The sequence below is a fragment of the Eretmochelys imbricata genome, chromosome 4, assembly GCF_965152235.1.
Source record: "Eretmochelys imbricata isolate rEreImb1 chromosome 4, rEreImb1.hap1, whole genome shotgun sequence".
Classification (NCBI taxonomy): Eukaryota; Metazoa; Chordata; order Testudines; family Cheloniidae; genus Eretmochelys; species Eretmochelys imbricata.
The window spans coordinates 54,213,936-54,239,413 of record NC_135575.1 but is presented as its reverse complement, the minus strand read 5'-3'; the positions used below and the strand labels follow the sequence as shown (position 1 = coordinate 54,239,413).

Genomic DNA, 25,478 nt, shown 5'->3' with positions numbered 1-25,478 from the left:
TTCTTGAACTGATCCACATTCTCTGCAGGCTGCAGTCACTGCAAAGAATAAAGATCTTCATGTGAGTCCAAGATTACACAAAGTAGCTCAAAATCCAATTTCTATTTACTGCTAATTGTTGGAACTGTCAGGCTAAGGGTATTTAAGATGTGTGACTGCCTGATAATTAGTGGTTCTTGGATGATGAGAATGCTATAATTAATCCCACCCTTCGAGTGGCTATTCAATGTTTTCTTAGTCTGTTTTTAATGCAAGCAATCATTAAGTCACTAAAATTCAGAATCAGACTTCCTTTCACTGGTTAAGAAAATAGTACCACAATGCTGGAAAGCATCAACAGCTCCATCAGCTAGCAGCCCTGTAAAGTGTGTTCTCAAAGTATCACTGAAAAACATTTTCTATTTTAGGACTATTATACTGAAAAAATCCGACTCCACAGCTAGTCTACTATACTGGGAAGAAGAAACTGGTAACATGTGATGCTGATAAATGGTTTATTTTTAGTTTAACATGAAACAGCACTAAGTTCTATAGTAAGTATATGAATTCTGCTGAAGAAAACCTGAGTTTTTTCTTCCAAGAATGTGAAGAGGAAACAGGTCTGCTACAACAACTGATGGACAGTGATCTCGGTAGTAAGAAAGGAACTGGACAGCTGGCAGCACAAGAGACACCTGGGTTCTGCAGTTGGGGTTATATACAATGCTAGAGCCTAATGGCTCAGCTTTTTGAGCTATGGGCATTCCAGTCAAGCACTAGGAGCAAGAGCCAAGGAGCATATTGAAAAGGAACAGCCTTTGAAGAACCACATTTTCTAGTAAGTTCGGGATGCTGGAAAAATTTTTATAGTGGGAGTGCTCAGAGCCATTGAACCAAACTGTAAACCCTGCATATAATGGAAATCACTTCAAGCCAGGGGGTGCTCCAGCACCCCCCGCATCTCTAGTTCCAACACCTATGTGTAAGTGTCAAGTGTCTAGTAAGTGTCATTGGCATTGAAGGAGGGAGGAGAAAGAGGAAATTCAGAGGAGTTTTGTACATTAATCCAGACAGTTTTGATCTGTCCATTCTGATTTGCTCAAAATAGCTGCAACTATAATGACCTTTATTTGAGGTCTCAATACTAGATTTTCACTCATCAGCTACACGTTGTCCTAATTCTTTCCTATATTATTTCTTCCTGAAAGAGAGAGAGTATTTCACAGATTTGAAGTCCATACGCGCCCCGAAAGGGCAGGATAAAAAGATTCCTAAGTCTGTGGCAAAAGCAGGTAAGATGGGAAAGAAGCTATTTTAACAGTTTTTATGACTGACAAAAACATCCTAAAACTAGGATTTCTGCCCATCTGCAGAATACCATTAAATGTACAGATTATGGATGTACCAACTGTCTAATACAATCCAAAACTTCCCGAACAACCAAAATGATATTGCTTACAGAACCAAATAGTTGAAGGGGGCTAATACAGCAGGGAGACAAAACATAGGAACAACACTCCTGGTTCCAATTATCTAGAAGAGGCAAATCGCAAGGTCCAAAAAAATAAAAAAAAAATCTACCCTCTTTACCTGAAGATTCCTGTTGGTAAGGGATTCATCGAGGGATGTTGCCAGCTCTACTGCTCTTTTCTGACTGGAAGGATCCAAATAGTACACCATTTTGGCAGCTGCAAGAGAAAAATAATTTTCTCCAGCATAATATCAAGTCAAACGAATCTGTATTACACAATATAAAGACTGCACAGCTCTGAAAAAAATAGGATACTGAGTTCTAGATCAAAATTCAAAACTGGCCCAAAGGGATTACCTTTGGGAGTCTTATGTTCCATGTTCTCCAGATTAGAGTAAATAGATGGTGCTCTCTGTCTACTTTTTAATGCATAAGAGTCTACATAAAACAAATTAAGATTGGCACACTTGGTGGTGGTTTCAAAATACAGAATAGGCATGGAGAATGTACTAACCTCTAAATGCTAGTGGTGGCCCCTCTAGATCAAAGCTGAGGCACAATGTCAGGGCTGTGTTGGGAACCTTGCGTCACCACTGCCCAGGCTGTAATGCAGTAGTCACTATAATACGTAATCACCATTGGGAAAGGGTGCTATGGTAAACCATGACTTGAAAAATGAGGACACCTAATAACTGGATGACAAACTATTAGGCTGAAGTAAACATGGGAGATTAAGAGGGAAGGTTCTACCATCGGTGCTGCAACTAGGGTTGGTGAGGGTGCTGCCCCACCATCTGGCTTCAAGTAGTAATAACAACCCAAATACATGGTTTCCGCCTTCAGTACCCCCACTATAAAAATTGTTCCAGCAACACTGGGTTCTGTGAGGTCAAGGGAACAATGCCCTGATGAGAAGGCCAATCCTTTATGCAACTCTGCAGGAAAAGTGGAGGTTTGTATGCTTCAAATTACTGTCTGCACCTTGGAGATGTTTCACCAGCACTGAACATTTTAACACATTTTAGGAAACCTGCATTAATATAATACTATGGTTGACATTTCAGACATACATGAAGAAACTCAAATTTGGCTTCCCACAGCTATTACAAATCAGCTACTTGTCTATATGTAGCATTTCTATCGTCATGTATAATGTTATTTTAATGCTTTAATATAATATTTAAAAACTACATTAAAAGAATGTTTCAGTTCAGAAGTCAAACACTCAGAAGTTCCAAACTGACAGAATCCACGCTACCCATGCAACCTTAGTTTGGCCTCCTGTGCATATACAGGATAGCCTTTTATCATGATTATGTTACATTTTCCTCAGGACCCTGGCTTCATACAGTAAATGAGTAGTTATAGTGTATTTTAATTTATCCTCCTCATTAAACAAGGGATCGGTCACACATTGACTGTAAACCATCTAAATCCTGCACTGAATAAAAAAAATTATTATTAATTTCCTGGTGAGTGTGTATCCTGAGCACTGTTCCCTCTAAGCTGTGCGTGTGCACACACACAGATCCTAAACCCCACACACATGGCGAAACACCACGCGCACAAAAATTTGCACAGAAGCACAATTTGCACCGAAGAAATTTTTTGCGCAAACGGCCCGTCAAAAATTAGAGGGAACATTGATCCTGAGTTCACCATACTATCTGAGTACTTTACGAACAATTAATTTATCTTTCCAGCACCCCAGTGAGATTAGGTGGCATTCATACAACTGGGGAACTGAGGCACAAAGAGAGCAAGGGCAAAACTGTTGTAATTAAAAACAAAAACAAAAACACCTCTTAAAGACAGAAAATCTATCACTTGGAATCACACTGATTCTCAACTTGGGTCATCAGAAAGACAGACTTTTAGACACACAGCACAGACATCAACCTCTTCAGCTAATGGTGTAACTGGTAGCAGGATAGTAGACTGTTATTGTCTACATGAAACAGCCACTAAAGAGGATGAGACACTTTGCATTTTGCACTTTACATTTTGCACAGTTGCATAAATAGTTTCACAGCTATTTGCTGACAGCAGAAAAATATACAGACTCAGGACACCTGGCTGCAACTCCAGATAAAGGAAGAGAGTATTCTCTAGTGGCTACAAACCATTCTACAGGTTTCTGCCCTATTGGAACCAACCAGTTCAGACAATGATTGAGTACAAACTGAAGCAGAAGTTTTTCCATGACACAACAGCACTTATGTTGAGCCAGTAGAGACGGCAGTTGCCTGAATGTTTAAGTGCAGCATATCTAGACTACTGGACCCACTATTTATTATCTATTTTGATCAAATACCACTTGTTGCCAATACCATTTGCAGTTATAATCTCGGATTTGCACCAAATTTAATCCAACAATTTCAGAAACATAAAACCAGCATTGAAGGATCACTTTGATTTTAAAATCAATTAATTATTGCTAGAATTAGAAAGAAAGCTTGCTGGAAAAATGTTTCACAATATTAAGTTTTTCCATTTTATGGAAACTTCCCATCACCAGGCTATTTTAAAATTAATGAATCAGTAAAATACAATTATTTTGTCAAGTGTCATTCAGATAAACCGTATCCCAAAACATTTTACAGAGTTAAACAACAGTTAGCGTTAAAAGATCTTTCATGACACTTCACTTACACTAGAAATGTCTATGGGCCAGAGATGATGCAAAGATTTTTTACACAGTGCAGCCAAGAATTGAGGCATAGAGGGAGAGATTATTAAGATATATAGGCAAAGAGAAAAAGCTGTTTTCAACTGAGAATTTAAATGGATACAAGAAAGCCATTCCAAATGGAAAGAGCAGCCTATCACACCGACAGCGTGGGAACAGAGAGAGGCCAATGTTACATGAGCATAGGAAGTGGGAAAGAAAAAGAGATGGGTCCTTGAGGTAAATCCACAAAAACAGGAAACATAATTTAGAAACAACAAAAACAAAGTACCTGATAACCTATGTGGTAGTGAGTCATAGTTCTTTTTAAGGAAAGCTTCATTGAAGTTCTTTGGATTTGTTGCCCCAAAAAGCCGATTCATTTCTTGATTTAACACTGTTCTAACTGTATCAGGTAGATCTTTACTTTCAGATACTATTGGGTAAAAAGGACAAAAAAAAAATCTTTAACACAAATATAGATACTTTCTACCATTAATCACAGCAAAATATAACTGACTTGAAAAATATCACCCACCATTTTTATATCAGTGTAATTGAAAGAAATCAGCATCAACTGAAAGTTCATTAAGATGAAAAAAGGTAAATAACCAAGAAGTTCTATTTTTTCCTCTTTATACTTTATCATTAATAAGCCTTTACAGACGAAGCATTGCAAACTGTGCTTTTACAGATTATATTGAGGGTAAAGGTTACCTCGTTATAGAGATGCCAAATACTGTAACAATTGCTGGTGCCCAGAAATTAACAAAAATAACAGCGATTTACTCTACAATAACTGTAGTTCTTTGAGATGTTGTAGGCAGTGTGGATCCTACTGTACGGTGTGCATACATCTCATGCACCCAAGACTAGAAATTTGAGTAGCAGTGTCTGTCAAGGGTGCGCATGTCATACAAAGACATAAAGGGTGGGGCAGCTATGACCCTCCCTCAGTTCCCTCGCAATTCGAAGCCAGTGTCTAACACCGAAAAGCAGGGATTGAGGGCAGGTTATCAGATCTACACTGACTACAACATCAAAGAACCACAGTTACTGTTGGGTAAGTATCATTCTCTCCTTCTCTGAGCATGATACAGAATGGAAATGCACTGCACAATCCACTTGGAGATTCTTTGTGATGAGATGGCTTGGCCTTTGGATGGACCAGAAAGGGCCACAAAGAGGCAGGGAGACAGCTAAAATGGATCAGGTCCTATTAAGGTAATACCGTAAATGCTCTGGGTGTCCAGTGTGTGTAGTTCCTTCTCTCCTATTGTGTGTGATTTCAGGAAGAACACTGGCAAAGCTAGGTAAAAATCTGAGACTACCTTAGGGATGAACTTGGGGTGCAGTCTTAGCACCGCCTAGATCCTATGGACGGATGTGCAAGCGGATACTGCTGCTAGCTCAACCTTGAGAGAACCAAGCACTTGCTTCAGGAGCAGCATATAATCTAGTATCTTTGGTATTGGTGCCTCAATTGAGTCTAAGTTGTTTTGGGTTGACCATATGGAAAATCTTTTCTACTTTGAGAGTAAGCCTTCCTGATGGAGGACCTTCTGTTTTGTATGAGAATTAATGAAACTTGAATGGAGCAACCTATTAGTACTGCTCAACCAGCCAACATCCAAGCTGCCAGGTGCAATGACTGGAGGTCTGCATGGTAGATGAAGAGGATACTCACCTTGTGAAGTAACTGTGGTTCTTTGAGAAGTGGGTCCTTACGGGTGCTCCACTTCAGGTGTGCATGCACCTCTTGAGCTTTTGATTGGAAATTTTCCGTTGGCAGCATCTGTTCTGCCCGTGTGTGCGCTCTACACAACATCGTGCTGTGCACTGAGGGTATATAGAGCTGTGAGTGCGAATCACCCTTGGTTCCTTCTCTATTTGAATGTTCAACAAGGAAATCTGAAGCAGAGGGGAAGGAGGGTGAGTAGTGGAACACCCATAGAGACACACATCCCAAAGAACCACAGTTACTGCCCAAGGTCAGTAACTACTACTTCTTCAAGTAGGGTTTCTATGGGTGCTCCACTACAGGTGACTCCCAAGCAGTATCCCCACAGGGAGAAGGGAGCTTCGGAATCGAGTCCAAGACTAAAGACAGTACAGCAATACAAAGAACTGCATCAGAACTGACAGCATGGACCACGGAACAGTGTTTAGAAAAAGTATGCAATGAGGGTCATGCAGCAGCTCTGCATCTCTCAGACACTGGAATGCTCTTGAATAAAATTGGGGAAGTTGACTGTGACCAGGTAAAGTGTGGTATTATCGCTTGGGGAGACAGAGCACCAGCTGCGATGATACATCCAGAGATCCACCTAAAAGCCTCTGTGTAGAGATCGTGGACCCCTTGGATCTCTCTGCGATGGAGACCGTCTAGGTGATTTCCAAAATTGTTTGGTCCCATCTAGATAAAAGGCCAACGCCTGTATAATATCCGAAGCAAGAAAGAAGGTCTCATACTGAGATCTATGTGGACTAGGGAAAAATACTGATAGATGAATGGCCTGGTTAAGATGAAAATCTGACAGCACGTTAGGTAAGACCTTATCCTTGAAAAATACCGTAAATGGGAGGTCTGTGAACAATGCCCCAATCTCCCCAACCTTGCAGGCTGATGTGATATCTATGAATATGGCCTGTCCAGAAGCTAAGTGAAGCAAGGAGCAGGATGCCGTAAGTTCACACAGAGGCCCCATGAGGTAGCTAAATACAAAGTTGAGATCCCAAGAAAGAGTAGGATCCTTAACCAGGGGGGTAAAGGTTCCCTAAACCCTTAATAAATCTTGAGGGCATAGGATAAGCAGTGTTCTCTATTATGCTCCTATGGAAAACGTTCACTAATTGCTGCAAACTTGATGTAATTTGTGAAGTTATACTTGGCCATGAGTGCCTGATAGTTTGCTATCCAAAACTAGAGGGTTGCAGATGAGTAAACCTTTCAGCCAAGGTGGTCTAACCTCTTCTGGTCCTCATAAGGCGTAGACCTAGAGTGATGCTGTTTACCCCTCTCATTTACTTCCATTACCATGGAATTAGGTGAGTGAGTGGGAAAACAAAAATTCTGAGACCCTGGGAGAGACATAATATTTCTTAAAAAGAAAAGGAGTCCTTGTGGCACCTTAGAGACTAACCAATTTATTTGAGCATGAGCTTTCGTGAGCTACAGCTCACTTCATCAGATGCATACCGTGGAAACTGCAGCAGACTTTATATATACACAGAGAATATGAAACAATACCTCCTCCCACCCCACTGTCCTGCTGGTAATAGCTTATCTAAAGTGAGCATCAGGTTAGGCCATTTCCAGCACAAATCCAGGTTTTCTCACCCTCCACCCCCCCACACAAATTCACTCTCCTGCTGGTGATAGCCCATCCAAAGTGACAACTCTTTACACAATTTGCATGATAATGAAGTTAGGCCATTTCCTGCACAAATCCAGGTTCTCTCACTCCCTCACCCCCCTCCAAAAACCCACCCCCATACACACACAGACTCACTCTCCTGCTGGTAATAGCTCATCCAAACTGACCACTCTCCAAGTTTAAAACCAAGTTAAACCAGAACATCTGGGGGGAGATCACACGATCCATCGTCTACAGCCAAGCTCTGCGATACAACCGCATTTGCTCCAACCCCTCAGACAGAGACAAACACCTACAAGATCTCTGTCAAGCTTTCTTACAACTACAATACCCACCTGCGGAAGTAAAGAAACAGATTGATAGAGCCAGAAGAGTTCCCAGAAGTTACCTACTACAGGACAGGCCTAACAAAGAAAATAACAGAACTCCACTAGCCGTCACCTTCAGTCCCCAACTAAAACCCCTCCAACGCATTATTAAGGATCTACAACCTATCCTAAAGGATGACCCAACACTCTCACAAATCTTGGGAGACAGGCCAGTCCTTGCCTACAGACAGCCCCGCAACCTGAAGCAAATACTCACCAACAACCACATACCACACAACAGAACCACTAACCCAGGAACTTATCCTTGCAACAAAGCCCGTTGCCAATTGTGCCCACATATCTATTCAGGGGACACCATCACAGGGCCTAATAACATCAACCACACTATCAGAGGCTCGTTCACCTGCACATCCACCAATGTGATTTATGCCATCATGTGCCAGCAATGCCCCTCTGCCATGTACATTGGTCAAACTGGACAGTCTCTACGTAAAAGAATAAATGGACACAAATCAGATGTCAAGAATTATAACATTCATAAACCAGTCGGAGAACACTTCAATCTCTCTGGTCACGCAATCACAGACATGAAGGTCGCTATCTTAAAACAAAGAAACTTCAAATCCAGACTCCAGCGAGAAACTGCTGAATTGGAATTCATTTGCAAATTGGATACTATTAATTTAGGCTTAAATAGAGACTGGGAGTGGCTAAGTCATTATGCAAGGTAGCCTATTTCCTCTTGTTTTTTCCTACCCCCTCCCCCCCAAGATGTTCTGGTTTAACTTGGTTTTAAACTTGGAGAGTGGTCAGTTTGGATGAGCTATTACCAGCAGGAGAGTGAGTCTGTGTGTGTATGGGGGTGGGTTTTTGGAGGGGGGTGAGGGAGTGCGAGAACCTGGATTTGTGCAGGAAATGGCCTAACTTCATTATCATGCACATTGTGTAAAGAGTTGTCACTTTGGATGGGCTATCACCAGCAGGAGAGTGAATTTGTGTGGGGGGGTGGAGGGTGAGAAAACCTGGATTTGTGCTGGAAATGGCCTAACCTGATGCTCACTTTAGATAAACTATTACCAGCAGGACAGTGGGGTGGGAGGAGGTATTGTTTCATATTCTCTGTGTATATATAAAGTCTGCTGCAGTTTCCACGGTATGCATCTGATGAAGTGAGCTGTAGCACACGAAAGCTCATGCTCAAATAAATTGGTTAGTCTCTAAGGTGCCACAAGGACTCCTTTTCTTTTTGCGAATACAGACTAACACGGCTGTTACTCTGAAACCTGTCATAATATTTCTTATCTGCCCATCTGCAAGTTGGTGGGATGGTGACATGAGTTTGCCACACAGTCTTTACTGGATCTAGGAGCACTTCATTAAACAGATAGCACAACCTATGTGGGTGGTGGTGACTGAAAGAGCTGGACGGAGCTTGTGTTGTGGGCCTTTATCCTTCAGATACCTCTTGAGAAGGTTGGCAGCCACCCTCTTCATAAGGTTTTTGAACTGTCAGAAATCATTGGCCATTGATAGTGGTGTAAGCAAGATGGCCTCACTAAGAGTCGAGGATGAAATAAGAGTTCAAAGGGTGGCCTCCTTATCCACCCTAGTCTCCTGCTGTTCGAAGGTCATCTCATGTTGGGGATTTGATAGAGCACACTGTTTAGCCCTAGCTTCTAAGTGCAATGGAGCTAGAGATCTGGCAAACTGTTGCTGATCCCAAGGATCCCAGTATGGCATGGGGGGCGGGGAGGCATATTGGAGAGGGGCTGGCACGCAATACTGATCTCTCCATCCCTGTTGTGGGTGAGGATCCTTGTCAAAGTATGGGTTACTGTATGGATGTGGAGGGGAGCCCTGCACTGATGAAGAGACTGATTGAAGGTCTTCAGCCTCCTCCTCAGCGTCCTCCAATGGGAAGGCGGGGGGCAGTAGAAAAATACCAGGAAGGAAGGATAGTCCAAAGACCGGGGCCCCGGTACTGGGAGTCATTCAGTATCCCTAAGAAGTGGGGACTCTGGATCATCTAAAACTGGCATGTCTCTGGAGTAGCAGAATTCCTGCAGTACCGAGTGGGTCAGTACTGATGCAGCAGTTGAGGTGGGTGATACCATTGATCTGGAGCCAGGACCAAAACTGTTGGTGCTTCAATTTTCCTGGGACCGACGGTGCCGAATGAGAAGACACTGATAGTAAGTCTGATGCAGATGGTGCCATTCTAGAGGAATGTATATCCTAGGCCTCCCTGTCCTTCACAGACAATAACGGCAGGCCTCCTAGAGCTGTGCTTCTCCAAAGCACTCTGGGATCTCACAAATCTGCTGGTACCAGAGAAAAGTCCTTCATTTCCAGAGTACTGAGCCAAGCCATTGAGGGCTCCAACACCATAGACTCAGTGTGAGACTGGAGCTTTTTGGGAGCCAGCTTTTTGTGGTGGGAGACCAAGCTCCTCCTCTTTGGAGCTTTCCCAGAGTTCTCTGAAATCTTGCCCCTCTTAGGAGAGACCTGGTTGAGGTCAAAGGGGCAATGGATCTGGCAAGAGACAGATGTACGGCGTGTGCGCGCACTCCTGTCCTGACTCAGAAGTGGGTCGAAGGGAGCACTCCATCATCAGAAGCCTCAGTTTGGTCTCCTGATTCTTCTGTGCTCTAGATTTGGGAGCTAGGCAAAAGTTACACTCTTAGGACATATGGGACTCTTCCAAGCAATGGATACACTTAGAGTGGCTCTCGCTGACTGGGACAGCCTCCTGACAACAGAGGCAACATATGAAACCTGGCTAGCAAGGCATGCCCAGCCAAACCATATAAGCTCCCAAGAAAAGGGAGAGAAAAAAACCCCAAACCTCTCACTACTAACAGCAACAACTAATGTTAACTAGAAACACTAAATTAACTAAAAAAACAACTGAAGAACACACTAAGGCATGGTGGAGCTCTGCCTCAGACCAAGGTGGTAGTGAAGAAACTGAGGGCGGTTTGCCAGCACAACTCTATATACCCTTGGTGTGTGGCATGCATATATGTGGGCTGAACAGATGCTGCTAATGGAAAATCTCTGATCAAGGCTCAAGAGGCACAAGCACACCTCAAGTGGAGCATCCATAGGGACACTACTCAAAGAAGAACTGACCGTGATTCCAAGATATTATGTCCAAAGTAGGCCATGAGGTGCCCGGGAGGTCATGTGAATGTCTACAGAAGATCCAACAACCAAAAATCTGTCTCAGCCAGTAAAGAGCTATCAGGATTTTTGTAGTGTGGTCTCTCCTGATCTTGGATGCTATTCTGAAGATCAGGGGAATCTGTGGGAAGACAAGGGGAGTCCTTGATACCACCAAAGAAAGGTGTCCAGCAATGGTCCTTGCCTCATGCCTCCTCTGGAGAAGTCTGTCATTTGGTGTTGTCCCCTGTGGCAAACATGTCTACTATGGTAGCTCCTCATAAATGAAATATGGGATCTATGACAAATTTCTTCATTGGCCACTTATGGTTGGTCACTGCATGTCTAATTAACAAGCCTGCCAGTGGAAAGTGGGATGCCCAGAGCCAGCGGGGTTATCCTATGTTGATGACTCCACTTCCAGAGCCTAATGGCTTCCAGGCAGACAGAGCATGATCAAGCTCCTCTCTGCTTATATAGTACATCTTGGATGCACTGTCAGGATTTGCACCACTGTGCACTCCTGCAGAACAGGCAGAAACATTATGCATGGAAGCCTGATGGGTCTCATCTCCGGGACTTCTATCAGTAACTTCAGGTTATCCTGAGACTATGTCCCCTGCATCTGCAGGTGGCTCAGATGGGCACTCCTGGCTGTCCCTGAAGCATCTGTGATGTGTGTCAGTCAGGGAGGGTACAGAGAACGGGATCCCTTAAACAGCTTCCCTGTTCTGCTGATGGGTCTTTTTTCAGAAAGCAGTGATGTAGATTGGGACCCCTTAACGAAAAGTGCAGGAGTGCTGAACCTTTAACAAAAAAGAACTTTTCTTCTAACTCTTTGCTCAGGTATTTCATCTTAAACAAGTTTTAAATACAGCAAATAAGCAGTTCTTCTCAAAACAAGACCTGTGTTCCCAATGTAAAAAAAAAAAAAAAAAAATTAAAAGAAATAAAAAGCCTTTGTTGACCCATCCTCATCTTCTTCCATCCTGCTGAAAGTACAGATCCATTGTCCTCTTCTCCCACATCCTGCTGGAAGTATAGAGCCACAGGACCACCATCTGTTCTTTGCCCCACACATTCAACCATTTCTAAATTCACCTAGACTCTTTCACCAAAGTAGACTTCGGGCATATAGTACTCTAAGCAACATTTTGTATAAGCACACCTCCTAACTGGAGAAATTGCCTGCCCTATGATATAACAGTTCTACTCTTCCAGCAGGATTGGAGAAGAGGTGGGGTTCCAATAAACTTCTTAACAGCATGTAAATTAGCCTTTAGGTGTCCTAAAAACATAAAGAAGCAGAAGTGCACAATCCCGATTTTTCCTCCCCCGCTTTGCAGATCACATCTAAAAAGTTTGTCAGCAGAAGTTAATCAGGGCCATTGAAAAACTGTATTAGTGGACAGTCCTTTTGTATATTTTATTTTATGGATAAGTGCACAGAACACAGGAGGCTTTCCTAAAAATATTTTACTGAACAGTTTAAAAGTATTAACCTGAACAAGTCATCAGTAATGTAAGATGTAGCATGTTAACATTTTAGTGCAACTTTGCCTTAATAAAAAGTTTAAAAAAAAAAGTCTTAGAATGTTTTCTTCTTAACAAATTGCAAGATTTAGGTGTTGAATATACATTTTATACAAAATTCATGAAGGCATGTTGTGGTATAAAACTATACTGATATGAGTTTCAGATGGCCACTTTAGTCAACTACTCACAATTGACTTCACTTGATGCCAAGAACTGGCAAAACCACTCCCAAGTTATGCAGGACATACAAGATCCCCACAAAATCTTTTATACCACCAAACACAAACAAGTACTTTGGCTATGCCACATTTAAAAAAAAGAAAACACCTCTCTCCAACCCCACAGCCATTTAACTGCAAAACCAATTGCTTTAGGTACCATTGCCTTAGAATGGGGGAAAAAAAACCTCTAAAATTATCAAAGGGTTTTCTAAAACTGAGGAAATCACATTAGTTAAAAGGATAATGTCAACATAAGTTTGGGCCAAAATTAAAGTTCTGAAAAAACAAAGTAGTATTCTCATGGAGCATTTGTAACCCAAAGACTGCAGCATTACAAACATGAAAGTAAAATGTTTACGAAAAGGTAAAATGTTTACGAAAAGGTAAATCTGTATTCACTGATTTTCATTATCATAGCTGCAAGAAATGCAAAAAAGCAACAGAACTTACATAGCAGGAAGTAAATTTGACTTAAAATTCCTTACTTTTAATAGCACTGGTTAAGAAGTTTGTTTACAGAATATGATTGTTAATATCACAGCGCTCCTTTAAGTCACTCTGTAGTAGCCAAAACTGTACTGTTAATTTAGCAACATGAAGTTAGTCATTTAAAGAGCATTCTAATGCATGTACATTTGATATTAAATATTTTGAATTGTGTTGATAGTTTGTAAACGGAAACAGATTACCACAAAAGATAGCTGCAGATAGCATACATATGACTCCTGCGGGAATTCTGCACCACTGCACACGTGCAGAATTCATGTCCCCGGCAAAATTTGTTTTCTCCGCAGAAAATACATTCTTTTGCCCACCAGAGGCTGCTGTGGAACCAGACCAGAGGGCAGCTGCTCCCAGGTGGGAGCAGCCCTCTATGGATATGTAGGAGAAAAAGCTGCATTCCTCAAAGCACCCTGCCTGTGGGGCCAAGTGAGGAGGCACAGAATATGGAGGGGATGGACAGTTTGGGGCACATGGGACTTCTGGGTGGGTGTCAGACCTGGGTTCAGAAGGGCTAGTGTGGGACAGACAGGTGGGGGATGAATGGGAGTGGGGTGCAGGGACACATGGGGACAGGGGCAGATGTGTCTGACTAAATGAAAGAGGTTAGGGGTCAGCCACAGTCTGCAGGGGTGAGGTTCCCCAACTCCTCAGCAATTCCACCCCCTAACCTCCCTACCCCAAACTCTTCCATACTTCTCCCACACACACTCAACAACCCTCCAGGTTCACTTCTAAGCTTCTTCCCAGGAATTACTTCCCTCTCCCTCATCTCCTCCAGTACCCTGACCTCTGCCTCCCCACCCAAGCCTTTTCACTGCTTCTGAGGGGAATGGGGAAATAAGTTTCTGTATTGTAGTTTAAATGAATTATTACTCAAAGTTGTGTCTTAATATGCCTAATAAGGAATGTATTTGTCAAAAAACATTTCCTGAATCTTCTTTGTGGACTGTATTGTTACAGACATACTTCTTGACAGATATCATAGATTCATAGGACTGGAAGGGACCTCGAGGGGTCATCTTGTCCAGTCCCCTGCACTCATGGCAGGACTAAATATTATCTAGACCATCCCTTAATTTGAAATAAATTACTAAAATAATTGAAACTGACATGATTATATTGTGTTATTTTGACAAATAAAATATGCAGAATTTTGCATAATTTTAACAACTCATGTGAAGAATATAAAAAATTTTGGCACAGAATTTTTAATTTTTTGGTGCAGAATTCCTCTAGGAATACTTTACGTAGAGATATATACGACAGATACATACCACTGCCAAAGAGGTGAATCATACACTCATGAAGCCAAGGATTACTGGAGTCAATAGCAAATGCTCTCTTCACAGACTGCAGCATCAGAAGAAATTTCTCTGTAAATTAAATAATGGTGGTGGGTGGTTATAGAACTATCTCTGAAAATCTTTTAAATGAAACCATCAAATTAAGTTTTAGATGTTAAGATTGAGAAAGAAAATTATATCTGAAATGTCAATGACCAGAACAAATCAAAGATGAATGTATTACCTTTGCTTCTTTTGCAAGTAATTCACCCTTACTTCATTAAAGTTAGTGAGTGAATGAAAATACAAGCTATTCAAACTAAAACAATGTTTTATTTGATAACTTAAATGTACAAAAGTTAAGCAATCAAAATTTCTAGTTTGGACATCAATTGAGTATCTTGTTCTTTTTGTAGTGTTTCATATTACTGTACAGGTAGTACAGTATCTCAATACAGTACAATATGGCCAAATTAAGGTTGTGGTGAGAAGGTACTGCAGATTTCAGTTTTGGTGCATGGCAGAAATGCCTAAGGGCATTCAAATCACAATTTTTTTTTCTTAGCTGCAACTGAAAGGCAGGAAAAAAAACATCAGAGGTATCAGTGCTGAAGTCACCACAGAGGCAAGTGTAGATAACGCTGACGTGGTCTGTGTCACAGAATCCTAAGCAGCAATAGGATACTTGTTATTCAGTCTGGACCCAATAGGAGGGAAGAGAACACTGCCCACAACCCCTCAATGAAGAGCCCTGACCTAAGCGCAACTTAACTGTACTGATCACACATGGACATTGTCAAGGTTCCTTCCCACTCTGAACTCTAAGGTACAGATGTGGGGACCTGCATGAAAGACCCCCTAAGCTTATTCTTACCAGTTTAGGTTAAAAACTTCCCGAAGGTACAAACTTTGCCTTGTCCTTGAACAGTATGCTGCCACCACCAAGCATTTTAAACAAAGAACAGGGAAAGAGACCACTTGGAGACGTCTTCCCCCAAAATATCCCCCACAAGCCATACACCCCCTTTCCTGGGGAAAGCTTGATAATAATCCTCACCAATTGGTACAGGTGAACACAGACCCAAACCCTTGGATCTTAAGAACAATGAAAAATCAGTCAGGTTCTTAAAAGAAGAATTGTAATTAAAGAAAAGTTAAAAGAATCACCTCTGTAATCAGGATGGTAAATACCTTACAGGGTAATCAGATTCAAAACAGAGAATCCCTCTAGGCAAAACCTTAAGTTACAAAAAGACACAAAAACCGGAATATACATTCCCTCCAGCACAGCGTATTTTACCAGCCATTAAACAAAAGAAAATCTAACGCATTTTCTAACTAGATTACTTACTAACTTAACAGGAGTTGGAAGGCTGCATTCCTGATCTGTTCCCGGCAAAAGCATCACACAGACAGACCAAACCCCCCCCTCCAGATCTGAAAGTATCTTGTCCCCTCATTGGTCATTTTGGGTCAGGTGCCAGCGAAGTTACCTTAGCTTCTTAACCCTTTACAGGTGAAAGGGTTTTGCCTCTGGCCAGGAGGGATTTTATAGCACTGTATACAGAAAGGTGGTTACCCTTCCCTTTATATTTATGACAGATGTTAAGAGCATATACCATTTTGACTTACGAGTGTCCTGATTCAACACAGTGAATCTTTCTGCTACAAAACACATCAGAGTGAAAGAAACCTAAATATTACCTATATTTACATAAGAACACAAGCCTGAAATCAGATTAGAACACTTAAATCCAATTGTAAAAATCTGCATACCTTTAACTTGCATGCATGAATGACTATTGGTGCAAGCAAGCACACTGGGAATGTGAAAGTTTGCGTATTTATCTCTGGTTCGTAAGGATTTAAAGAATACAGCAAAAAAACTGGATAAACACCAGCTCTTCCAGATCTGTGAAAAAGGTGGTCCTTGTTATTCCACAGAACAATCAGGGGAGGGGATGTGTCCAATTAAAAGCAATCCGCATCAACTAGTGATACTACAGCAGTATAGGTCAGTGATGATTAATGTAATATCTATGAAAATGATTCTAGTGTGATAACTACAAAGTTCTTTATTCTATTAGTTCTCTCACCTACCTTTCCTGAAGTAAATCTCAAAAGCAAAAAGATGGGTCTCTATTTTGTTCTTCACCAAATTCTTCAACGGTGTTAAAAATTTAATGGCTTCTTCCAAAGGTGCTTCAACCTAAAAAGGCAAGAAATATGCAATTCAAATGGGAATAAAATGAATTAGATTAATTTTCTTCTTTACCAATAGGAATATGAACTTTCTAGTTTGAAATCAAACCAGCAATAGGACTGCTCTCATAGGGTGCCCTGAAAGTATATTATTTCATATATTGCATGTCAGATATTGCATTCATATATTGGTATAAGAACATGGATTGTCAAAGTATTAGCCTGCTTTGGTGGCCTTTTTAAAAAAAAAGTATCCTCAGGTATCTAGCACTCAGTTGACATGCCACTCGACAGTCACTGGAGCTGTCAACCCATAGCACCAGTCCCAATTAAGACACTGATAAGCTTTAAGGTAGACTTTAAGTGACTAAATGTTGATCTTGGTCACTAGATCCCAGCTAGAACAGTCCAGTAAACAAAGTTTTATTTCTCTCCTGCTTTGTGTTTATTTTCTAAGAAGTGCAACAATTTTACTTTGGGATTTCTGAACAACTCTGGATGTCATAATTTAGGAATCTTGTCTAATTCACTTAAAAAAAAATTAAAAACTTCTCTAGCCCTTTCCCTTATAGAGATGGATCTCAAAATTTAACTAGCCAACAGGGGGGCTCAACAGTAGAAAACAATTTCCTCTCCAAAAGATTTGCGAGAGCTCCTGCTGAGTCTCCTAAGATTCACTGGGGGTTCTCCTCTCTCCTGAAGCCTTTTAGGAAGTCCATTCCAAAAGACTAGCTCCTCTCACACTGCCCCAAGCCCTATGTTCTCAGCTAGTCACCTCCCGTCCCCGTCTTCCAACCTTCCTGAGGTCTTCCAACTATCCTGGGATTATAAGAGGAGTCTCTGATGAACCAAAGGAAGTCTGTCAGGTGGAAAAGACAGGAAATGCTACTGCTTCCTCCCCACTTCTTCCAGCTATTCCTCTGATCTGCTCCCAAGCACCTCTAATGTCCTCACTCCTCCTGCTACTGGCAGTTTCCACAAATCACCACATTTCTGGTGGGAAAAGGGAGTCTTGGGGGAGAAGCTGAAGTTTGGCTGAGGAGCACCTTACTTGGATGTCACAGGAGCAGAAAGATCCAAATAGGAAGGGCACTCAGGAACTACACAGGGCTGCAAGACAATACAGAAGCAACACAATGGTACTCCACCTGACAAACCTCCTGTGGTTCAGTAGAAGGGAATCCTGCTGATGCAACAATAGCTTGTGTATACATTTAGCTCAGATCACATACCCAAACACTGCTTCCCTGATACCATGATTCTTCATAAATGTATGTAATGCACCCAAAGGAGGGGCTTTGCCTCACTCGGCTAGTGCCAGTGGAAAAGAAATCACTATCTGCAGCCATTGCTCCTCTTACTCATCATAGCAGAAACAGAGTGGTAGTTGTACACTTCTGTTTCTCTGAGGCAGACCCTTAATATAATCTCTCAGAGCCCAAGGAGAGTTTTTTCCAATTGAAAAGGAACAAAAGATAAATTCAGAGCAGGAAATAAAACATATTGATACATATTAGCCCAGGGACAAGAGACACCTCTACTAATCCCACAGTATCTGCCTGCATATGGAGATACTGACATTTCTATGAGCAGAGAGGCCCAAAAAAGGCATGGGGAGCAGCTGCCGTTAGCTCAGCTAACATGACTAGTGCAGTCAGCATTCTTCTGACAAGGCATCTGCAGTATCCACCATTTTGAAGGATTTGTTCTACCAGAGATCCCTCTCTGATGGTTAATAAAACAGAAAGTCTGCCTTACTGCAGGTTAGTTTAGGGATTAGTTAGAGGCCCTGGTGCTAAAACACTTACTGAACCCTCATGGTAGCCTCAGATGTCTAATGTTTAGAGACTGAAGCAATTTAAACAAGAGCCAGCTGTTGCCTTCATCACTGGTAATACACTCTTTCAAAAACAGGAGAATCAAAGTCATTTTCTGCCAAAAGCCAAATATTAAGTTTTAATTAAGGTCTGTCAACAGAGATTACCCTACTGAGAATTTTCAAGTTAGACAACGTTTTGTTGCATTCAATGCTAGCATTTCACTTGCCACACAAAGCTTTCTTTGCTTCACTCCTCGCAGATAAGCTTCATACAAAATCAGAACTGGTCACTCTACTATTCCTCTGCCACAGCTCTTATCCATGGTCTTCATCAGAACTAATATGCATTAGTGTAATTCCTTTCTCTGTGGTTTTGCTCAGCCTTGTCTCTAAAATTCAACTTGCTCAATCTGTATTTATTTAATTTCCATACCAAAAACCAAATCAATCTTTTCAAATCACTGGCTTCCTGTCACCATATCAGCTTTCAGTTAAAAATCCCCCAATAGTACTCAGGTTTCAGAGTAGCAGCCATGTTAGTCTGTATTTGCAAAAGGAAAAGGAGTACTTGTGGCACCTTAGAGACTAACCAATTTATTTGAGCATAAGCTTTTGTGAGCTACAGCTCACTTCATCGGATGCATTCAGTGGAAAATACAGTGAGGAGATTTATATAAACACAGAACATGAAAAAATGGGTGTTTATCATGCACACTGTAAGGAGAGTGATCACTTAAGATGAGCTATTACCAGCAGGAGAGTCGGGGGGAGAAAACCCTTTGTAGTGATAATCAAGGTGGGCCATTTCCAGCAGTTAACAAGAACGTCTGAGGAACAGTGGGGGGGGGGGGAATAAACAAGGGAAACAGTTTTACTTTGTGTAATGACTCAACCACTCCCAGTCTCTATTCAAGCCTAAGTTAATTGTATCCAGTTTGCAAATTAATTCCAATTCAGCAGTCTCTTGTTGGAGTCTGTTTCTGAAGTCTTTATGTTGAAGAATTGCCACTTTTAGGTCAGAAACCAAGTGACCAGAGACACTGAAGTGTTCTCCACCTGGTTTATGAACGTTACAATTCTTGACATCTGATCTGTGTCCATTTATTCTTTTACGTAGAGACTGTCTGGTTTGGCCAGTGTAGATGGCAGAGGGGCATTGCTGCACATGATGGCATATATCACATTGGTAGATGTGCAGGTGAATGAGCCTCTGACAGCGTGGCTGATGTGATTAGGCCCTATGATGGTGTCCCCGAATAGATATGCGGACATAGTTGGCAACAGGCTTTGTTGCAAGGATAGGTTCCTGGGTTAGTGGTTCTGTTGTGTGGTGTGTGGTTGCTGGTGAGTATTTGCTTCAGGTTGGGGGGCTGTCTGTAGGCAATGACTGGCCTGTCTCCCAAGATTTGTGAGAGCGGTGGGTCATCCTTCAGGATAGGTTATAGATCCTTGATGATACGTTGGAGAGGTTTTAGTTGGGGGCTGAAGGTAACGACTAATGGCGTTCTGTTATTTTCTTTGTTGGGCCTGTCCTGTAGTAGGTGACAGCTCTCCCTCAGCTCTCGTCCCCTAATGCCCCTACTCTACTTGCGCTATATTGATGACATCTTCATCATGTGGACCCATGGAAAAGAAGCCCTTGAGGAATTCCACCATAATTTCAACAATTTCCATCCCACCATCAACCTCACCCTGGACCAGTCCACACAAGAGATCCACTTCCTGGACACTACAGTGCTAATAAGCGATGGTCACATAAACACCACCCTATACCGGAAACCTACTGACCGCTATGCTTACCTACATGCCTCCAGCTTTCACCCAGACCACACCACATGATCCACTGTCTACAGCCAAGCTCTACGATAGAACCGCATTTGCTCCAACCCCTCAAACGCCTACAAGATCTCTATCAAGCATTCTTACAACTACAATACCCACCTGCTGAAGTGAAGAAACAGATTGACAGAGCCAGAAGAGTACCCAGAAGTCACCTACTACAGGACAGGCCCAACAAAGAAAATAACAGAACGCCACTAGCCATCACCTTCAGCTCCCAACTAAAACCTCTCCAATGCATCATCAAGGATCTACAACCTATCCTGAAGGACGACCCATCACCCTCACAGATCTTGGGAGACAGGCCAGTCCTTGCCTACAGACAGCCCCCCAACCTGAAGCAAATACTCACGAGCAACCACACACCGCACAACAGAACCACTAACCCAGGAACCTATCCTTGCAACAAAGCCTGTTGCCAACTATGTCCGCATATCTATTCGGGGACACCATCATAGGGCCTAATCACATCAGCCACGCTGTCAGAGGCTCGTTCACCTGCACATCTACCAATGTGATATATGCCATCATGTGCAGCAATGCCCCTCTGCCATCTACACTGGCCAAACCAGACAGTCTCTACGTAAAAGAATAAATGGACACAAATCAGATGTCAAGAATTGTAACGTTCATAAACCAGGTGGAGAACACTTCAGTGTCTCTGGTCACTTGGTTTCTGACCTAAAAGTGGCAATTCTTCAACAAAAAGACTTCAGAAACAGACTCCAACAAGAGACTGCTGAATTGGAATTAATTTGCAAACTGGATACAATTAACTTAGGCTTGAATAGAGACTGGGAGTGGTTGAGTCATTACACAAAGTAAAACTGTTTCCCTTGTTTATTCCCCCCCCCCCACTGTTCCTCAGACGTTCTTGTTAACTGCTGGAAATGGCCCACCTTGATTATCACTACAAAGGGTTTTCTCTCCCCGACTCTCCTGCTGGTAATAGCTCATCTTAAGTGATCACTCTCCTTACAGCGTGCATGATAAACACCCATTTTGTCATGTTCTGTGTTTATATAAATCTCCTCACTGTATTTTCCACTGAATGCATCCGATGAAGTGAGCTGTAGCTCACGAAAGCTTATGCTCAAATAAATTGGTTAGTCTCTAAGGTGCCACAAGTACTCCTTTTCTTTTTACAATAGTATTCAAGATCCTCATGGAATTAGTCTGCTCTCCCTATCTGTCCAACCTAAACTCTTCTGTGCTGTTCCCTACACTTCAAATGTTTTTCTATTCCTCCTACTCAAAGCCTATGTTTCACAAGAACAGAAGCATAGAACATTCTTCTCATACGCTGTTCTCCCTCTACCTACTGCAGTTTCTTTGAGTGTAAATTATTCCATAACTTGTAATCCAACCTCAAACTCATCCTCCAGGTAATTCCAAACAAATGTTTCACCCAATTTTCTCAATCATTTTACTGAAACTTTTTCAGTTACCTCCTGATTCCTACAAATTCCACAATGCCTGACAAACTGCAAATACAAATTACTATGTGATGTGAAGAATGTAAAAATGAATGTATTGATCTCACCTTCAGAATATGAAGATTTTTAACCTGCTAAACTTGATGATAAATCTAATTAGTGACCTAGTACAACACATTTATGAAGATATTTCTACTTATTGTGAGTGACTGAACAACAGTTCTTGCTGCAACGCATGTGGTCTTTGAAGGATTAGAGACAAACTCAGTTCCTCCATAAAACTTGTAGATTACAAACCAGATAAGAAATTGTTCCAGAAACCTTTGTTTTGAAATGGTGACACTTCTGAATAGAAGTTATGCAAGAATAAAATTTAATGGTTCTCTGGAGTTCAAGATAATATGCTGCAAAGCTGATTTTAATCTGATAGCCAGTTACTGAACACAGTCAGGCAAGTACCTTTGCTAGTTTCTCAGGGATAAGTTCTTCTTTTGGACCACCAATTTCCTCATCATCATCATCCTTTTTCTTCTTCTGATTTCTCTGCTGCTTCTCTTTTTCTGCATTCTTCTTCTCTTCCTCTAGTTGTGCTTTTTTCTGTGCTCTTCTCTGCTTATTGCGAAGCTTCTTTAGCTCCTTGTCAGACATATTTGCTGCACACAGACAATGTTTCAATAAATGGGTGATGACACAGATTTGATTTTTTTAAAACTACATATTTGAATTTACTCTACTTCAAACGACTGCCAGTTTCCACGTCTATTTTCTAACCCATATTTTTCCTATTAAGTAATGCTGCCATTACATTTGTAAAAAGTTTTGACTTAACAAGTCAGTGGCAGAGCTGGGAGTAGAACTCAGAGCAGAGAACAGATCCTTGAGTTCTAACAACTAAAGAAAGCACCTGCTTAACAAATTACGTAAACATTTAGCAAAAATATTTGAGGTAAACAATTAAATTTTTAAATATATGGTGTGATTAGGTTTAACTTTTAACTGCCTACACAGATGAATAGGCAGAATTGAGAGGTAACACTGCATCAGTTTACATTTGATTCACATTTGGGATTTCCGTAACAACCAAGGCATTGTGAAAGTTTGAAACAAAATCCAAAAATTAATCTGTAAAAACATATTGCATTTGTGCCCTTTCTAGCTTCTTTAGACCTGAAGCTATGCAAGTGAAACTGAGATGAGAAGCAATTTTCACTGAACTTTTTAAATTGTCTAGTTTTGTTCATTCCTATTTCTTTAACAAAGATTCAGTACCCTTCCTTTCAACTCCTCTATTAAGTCCCCAGTCCACAAGTCATCCAAGTTGTCCTTCAGTTAAGAAGGCCAGATTGACATTTTAATAATAAAAACACCCTTCCGCCCCCGACCAAATACTTAACACTGAGGACTTTATAGATCAAAAAGCAGAAGACATCTGTGACAGTCTGTACCCTCATGTTTGCCCCTTTTACAAAACTATAATGGATTTTGTACAAAGTATGCCTTGTGAGGTATTATTTGAAAACTCAATTTCCTGATCATTATTGTCCTGGTAAATTGTGCATGGCAACACTATATATAAAGTTATAAGATTTAACATTACTGAGACACATTCCAAGTTTAGAAAAGCAGGCCCAAACCAGTTCCTCAAAGACAAAAGGCAAACTGATGCCTCAGCCAGGTGTAAACAAAATCAAATGAACTATCACCTGGTTACACGACCATTGTTCAGCAGGAAAAAGGGTGTGAGTGAGAAATTTACACTTTGGCAAAGAAACAGCTAGAGGTTCTTGTCCTCAAAATATCTCTCCCTTCATCTCTACTGACAGCATCATCAACACTTGAAGGACAAAGGAAGCATCAATGGACTGGGGAGGGATCATGGCTGAAAGAATTTCAGTCCGTAAGACTGCTAAAACATGTAGTGAGAGACTTTTGCTTTGAAATCACTTAGCTTGTTAAGGTAGGTGTCAGTTACATTTTATTTTGTATTTCTTTGTAACCAATTCTGACTTTTATGCCTCATTACTTGTAATCACTTAAAATCTATCTTTCTGTAATTACTAAACTTGTTTTATTGTTTTATCTAAACCAGTGTGTGTTTGGACTGAAGTATTTCAGAAACTTCATTTGAGATAACAAGATTTGTGTATATAAATTTCTATTAATGAAACGATGGACTTTACACCAAACTTGTATTGTCCAGGAAGGTGCTGGGCAGTACAAGACGCACAGTTCTGGGGGAAAGTCTGGGACCGGGAGTTTGCTGGTGTTGCCCTGCAGTGTAATTAATGCGTGGCTGTAGCACTCATACAGTATAGCTAGAAGCGATTTACATGCTGGAAGCAGTGTGCGAGCTGACCACGAGTGGATGCTGTCACAGCTACACAGTGTAAAAGGCACCGGAGAATTGCGGGGTCACAGCTGTCCATCAGTCTAGATTGTACCCTGGGGAATGTCACAACAGCACAACTCAATTTTTCTACCTTTTGCAGGTCACCTTCGAATTGTGCTGAAACTTGTTGGAAGAACAGCTGCTTCAAATGCAACCCCTGAGATCTGCTTCATCGAGACAAGAGACCATGAATACGCAGCATTTTCTTGATCAGTCTCAAATGAAATTTGAATGGTTTTCTTTGGAAATTATAAAAGGGTTTGAAAAAGTGTTTTAGAATTATCCCATCAAAATCTTACTTGGATTTTAACTTTAAATCTGTATTGTATAAACAGAATGCGTAGAAGTAATAACACCAGTTTTCATCTGTAAATCTGAAAGCACTTGAACAGAGGAGGTCAGTATCATTATTCCATTTTTACAGATGGGGAAACTGGCACAGAGTTAAAGTGACTTGTCCAATGTCACCAAGCAGGCTAGTGACAGAATAGAAACCAGATCTCCTGAGTCTCAGTCCAGCTCTCTACCCACTGGGATACACTGCCTCTATTTTTAATAGAAAGTTAGCATTCACTTGTTACAAGTCAATTTCTGGCTTGCAACTTTTACCACTGAATTAGGAGCTCCAGTCTAACTATCAATGTCAAACATACAAATATCTATATCTACAGAATATACCCCAAATACATAAACTGCACACAAAATAAATCCAGGAAATTTCTTATACCTGTATCAGCCTCGTGTTCTTTATTCTCATCTGTTAGAGGATTATCATGAAGCTTCAAATATATCTCTATGGCAATTCGTGCAGCCTTGAAGTAAAATGGATGTTGCCGAAGTACGTCTTCTAGTTTTAACAAGTCCACATAAGACCTAAGTGTAATCTTTCTCATACAGTAAGTGTGGAAGTCAAACTGGTCATCTGTAATTTCTACAAAATGCTAACAGAAAACAGCAAGTTTTAGCAAGTGTTAGAGAACCAAACAAACCTGAAATTCAAATACATATTTTCTTAGACGCAGCTATAGAAAAAAATTGCAACTGAAGAAAAACCGGCCAACTGATAATGGATCGGTGCCTTACATACTCAACTAGTGAGTGTCATTCAAGTTTTGGTACTTGGACTTAAGAAAAATGTATGAAGTTATGGGTGAAGTTACAAAATGACGTTTTTCTCCTAAAAGCTGACAAAAATAATTCCACGAACTGCCTAATACCCAACGTCAAAAAAGGAACTACTCCAGGACCAACGTAGAGTATAAC

General features: G+C 41.2%; 1 protein-coding gene across 2 annotated transcripts in view; it reads right to left on the bottom strand.

Moving 5' to 3' along the window:
* NAA15 (N-alpha-acetyltransferase 15, NatA auxiliary subunit) overlaps positions 1-25,478 on the bottom strand; it is a 66,528-nt gene that overhangs the window by 4,088 nt on the left and 36,962 nt on the right. Inside the window, exons 14-19 of one of the 2 annotated variants that reach the window (XM_077815252.1) lie at positions 24,943-25,156; positions 22,286-22,479; positions 16,631-16,739; positions 14,522-14,620; positions 4,411-4,554; positions 1,570-1,667 (exon numbers count right to left, since the gene is read on the bottom strand). In XM_077815252.1, the coding sequence (XP_077671378.1) occupies positions 1,570-1,667; positions 4,411-4,554; positions 14,522-14,620; positions 16,631-16,739; positions 22,286-22,479; positions 24,943-25,156 (858 nt within the window). The remainder of the gene's footprint in view (positions 1-1,569; positions 1,668-4,410; positions 4,555-14,521; positions 14,621-16,630; positions 16,740-22,285; positions 22,480-24,942; positions 25,157-25,478) is intronic. The other variant, XM_077815253.1, reaches the window with a different exon arrangement.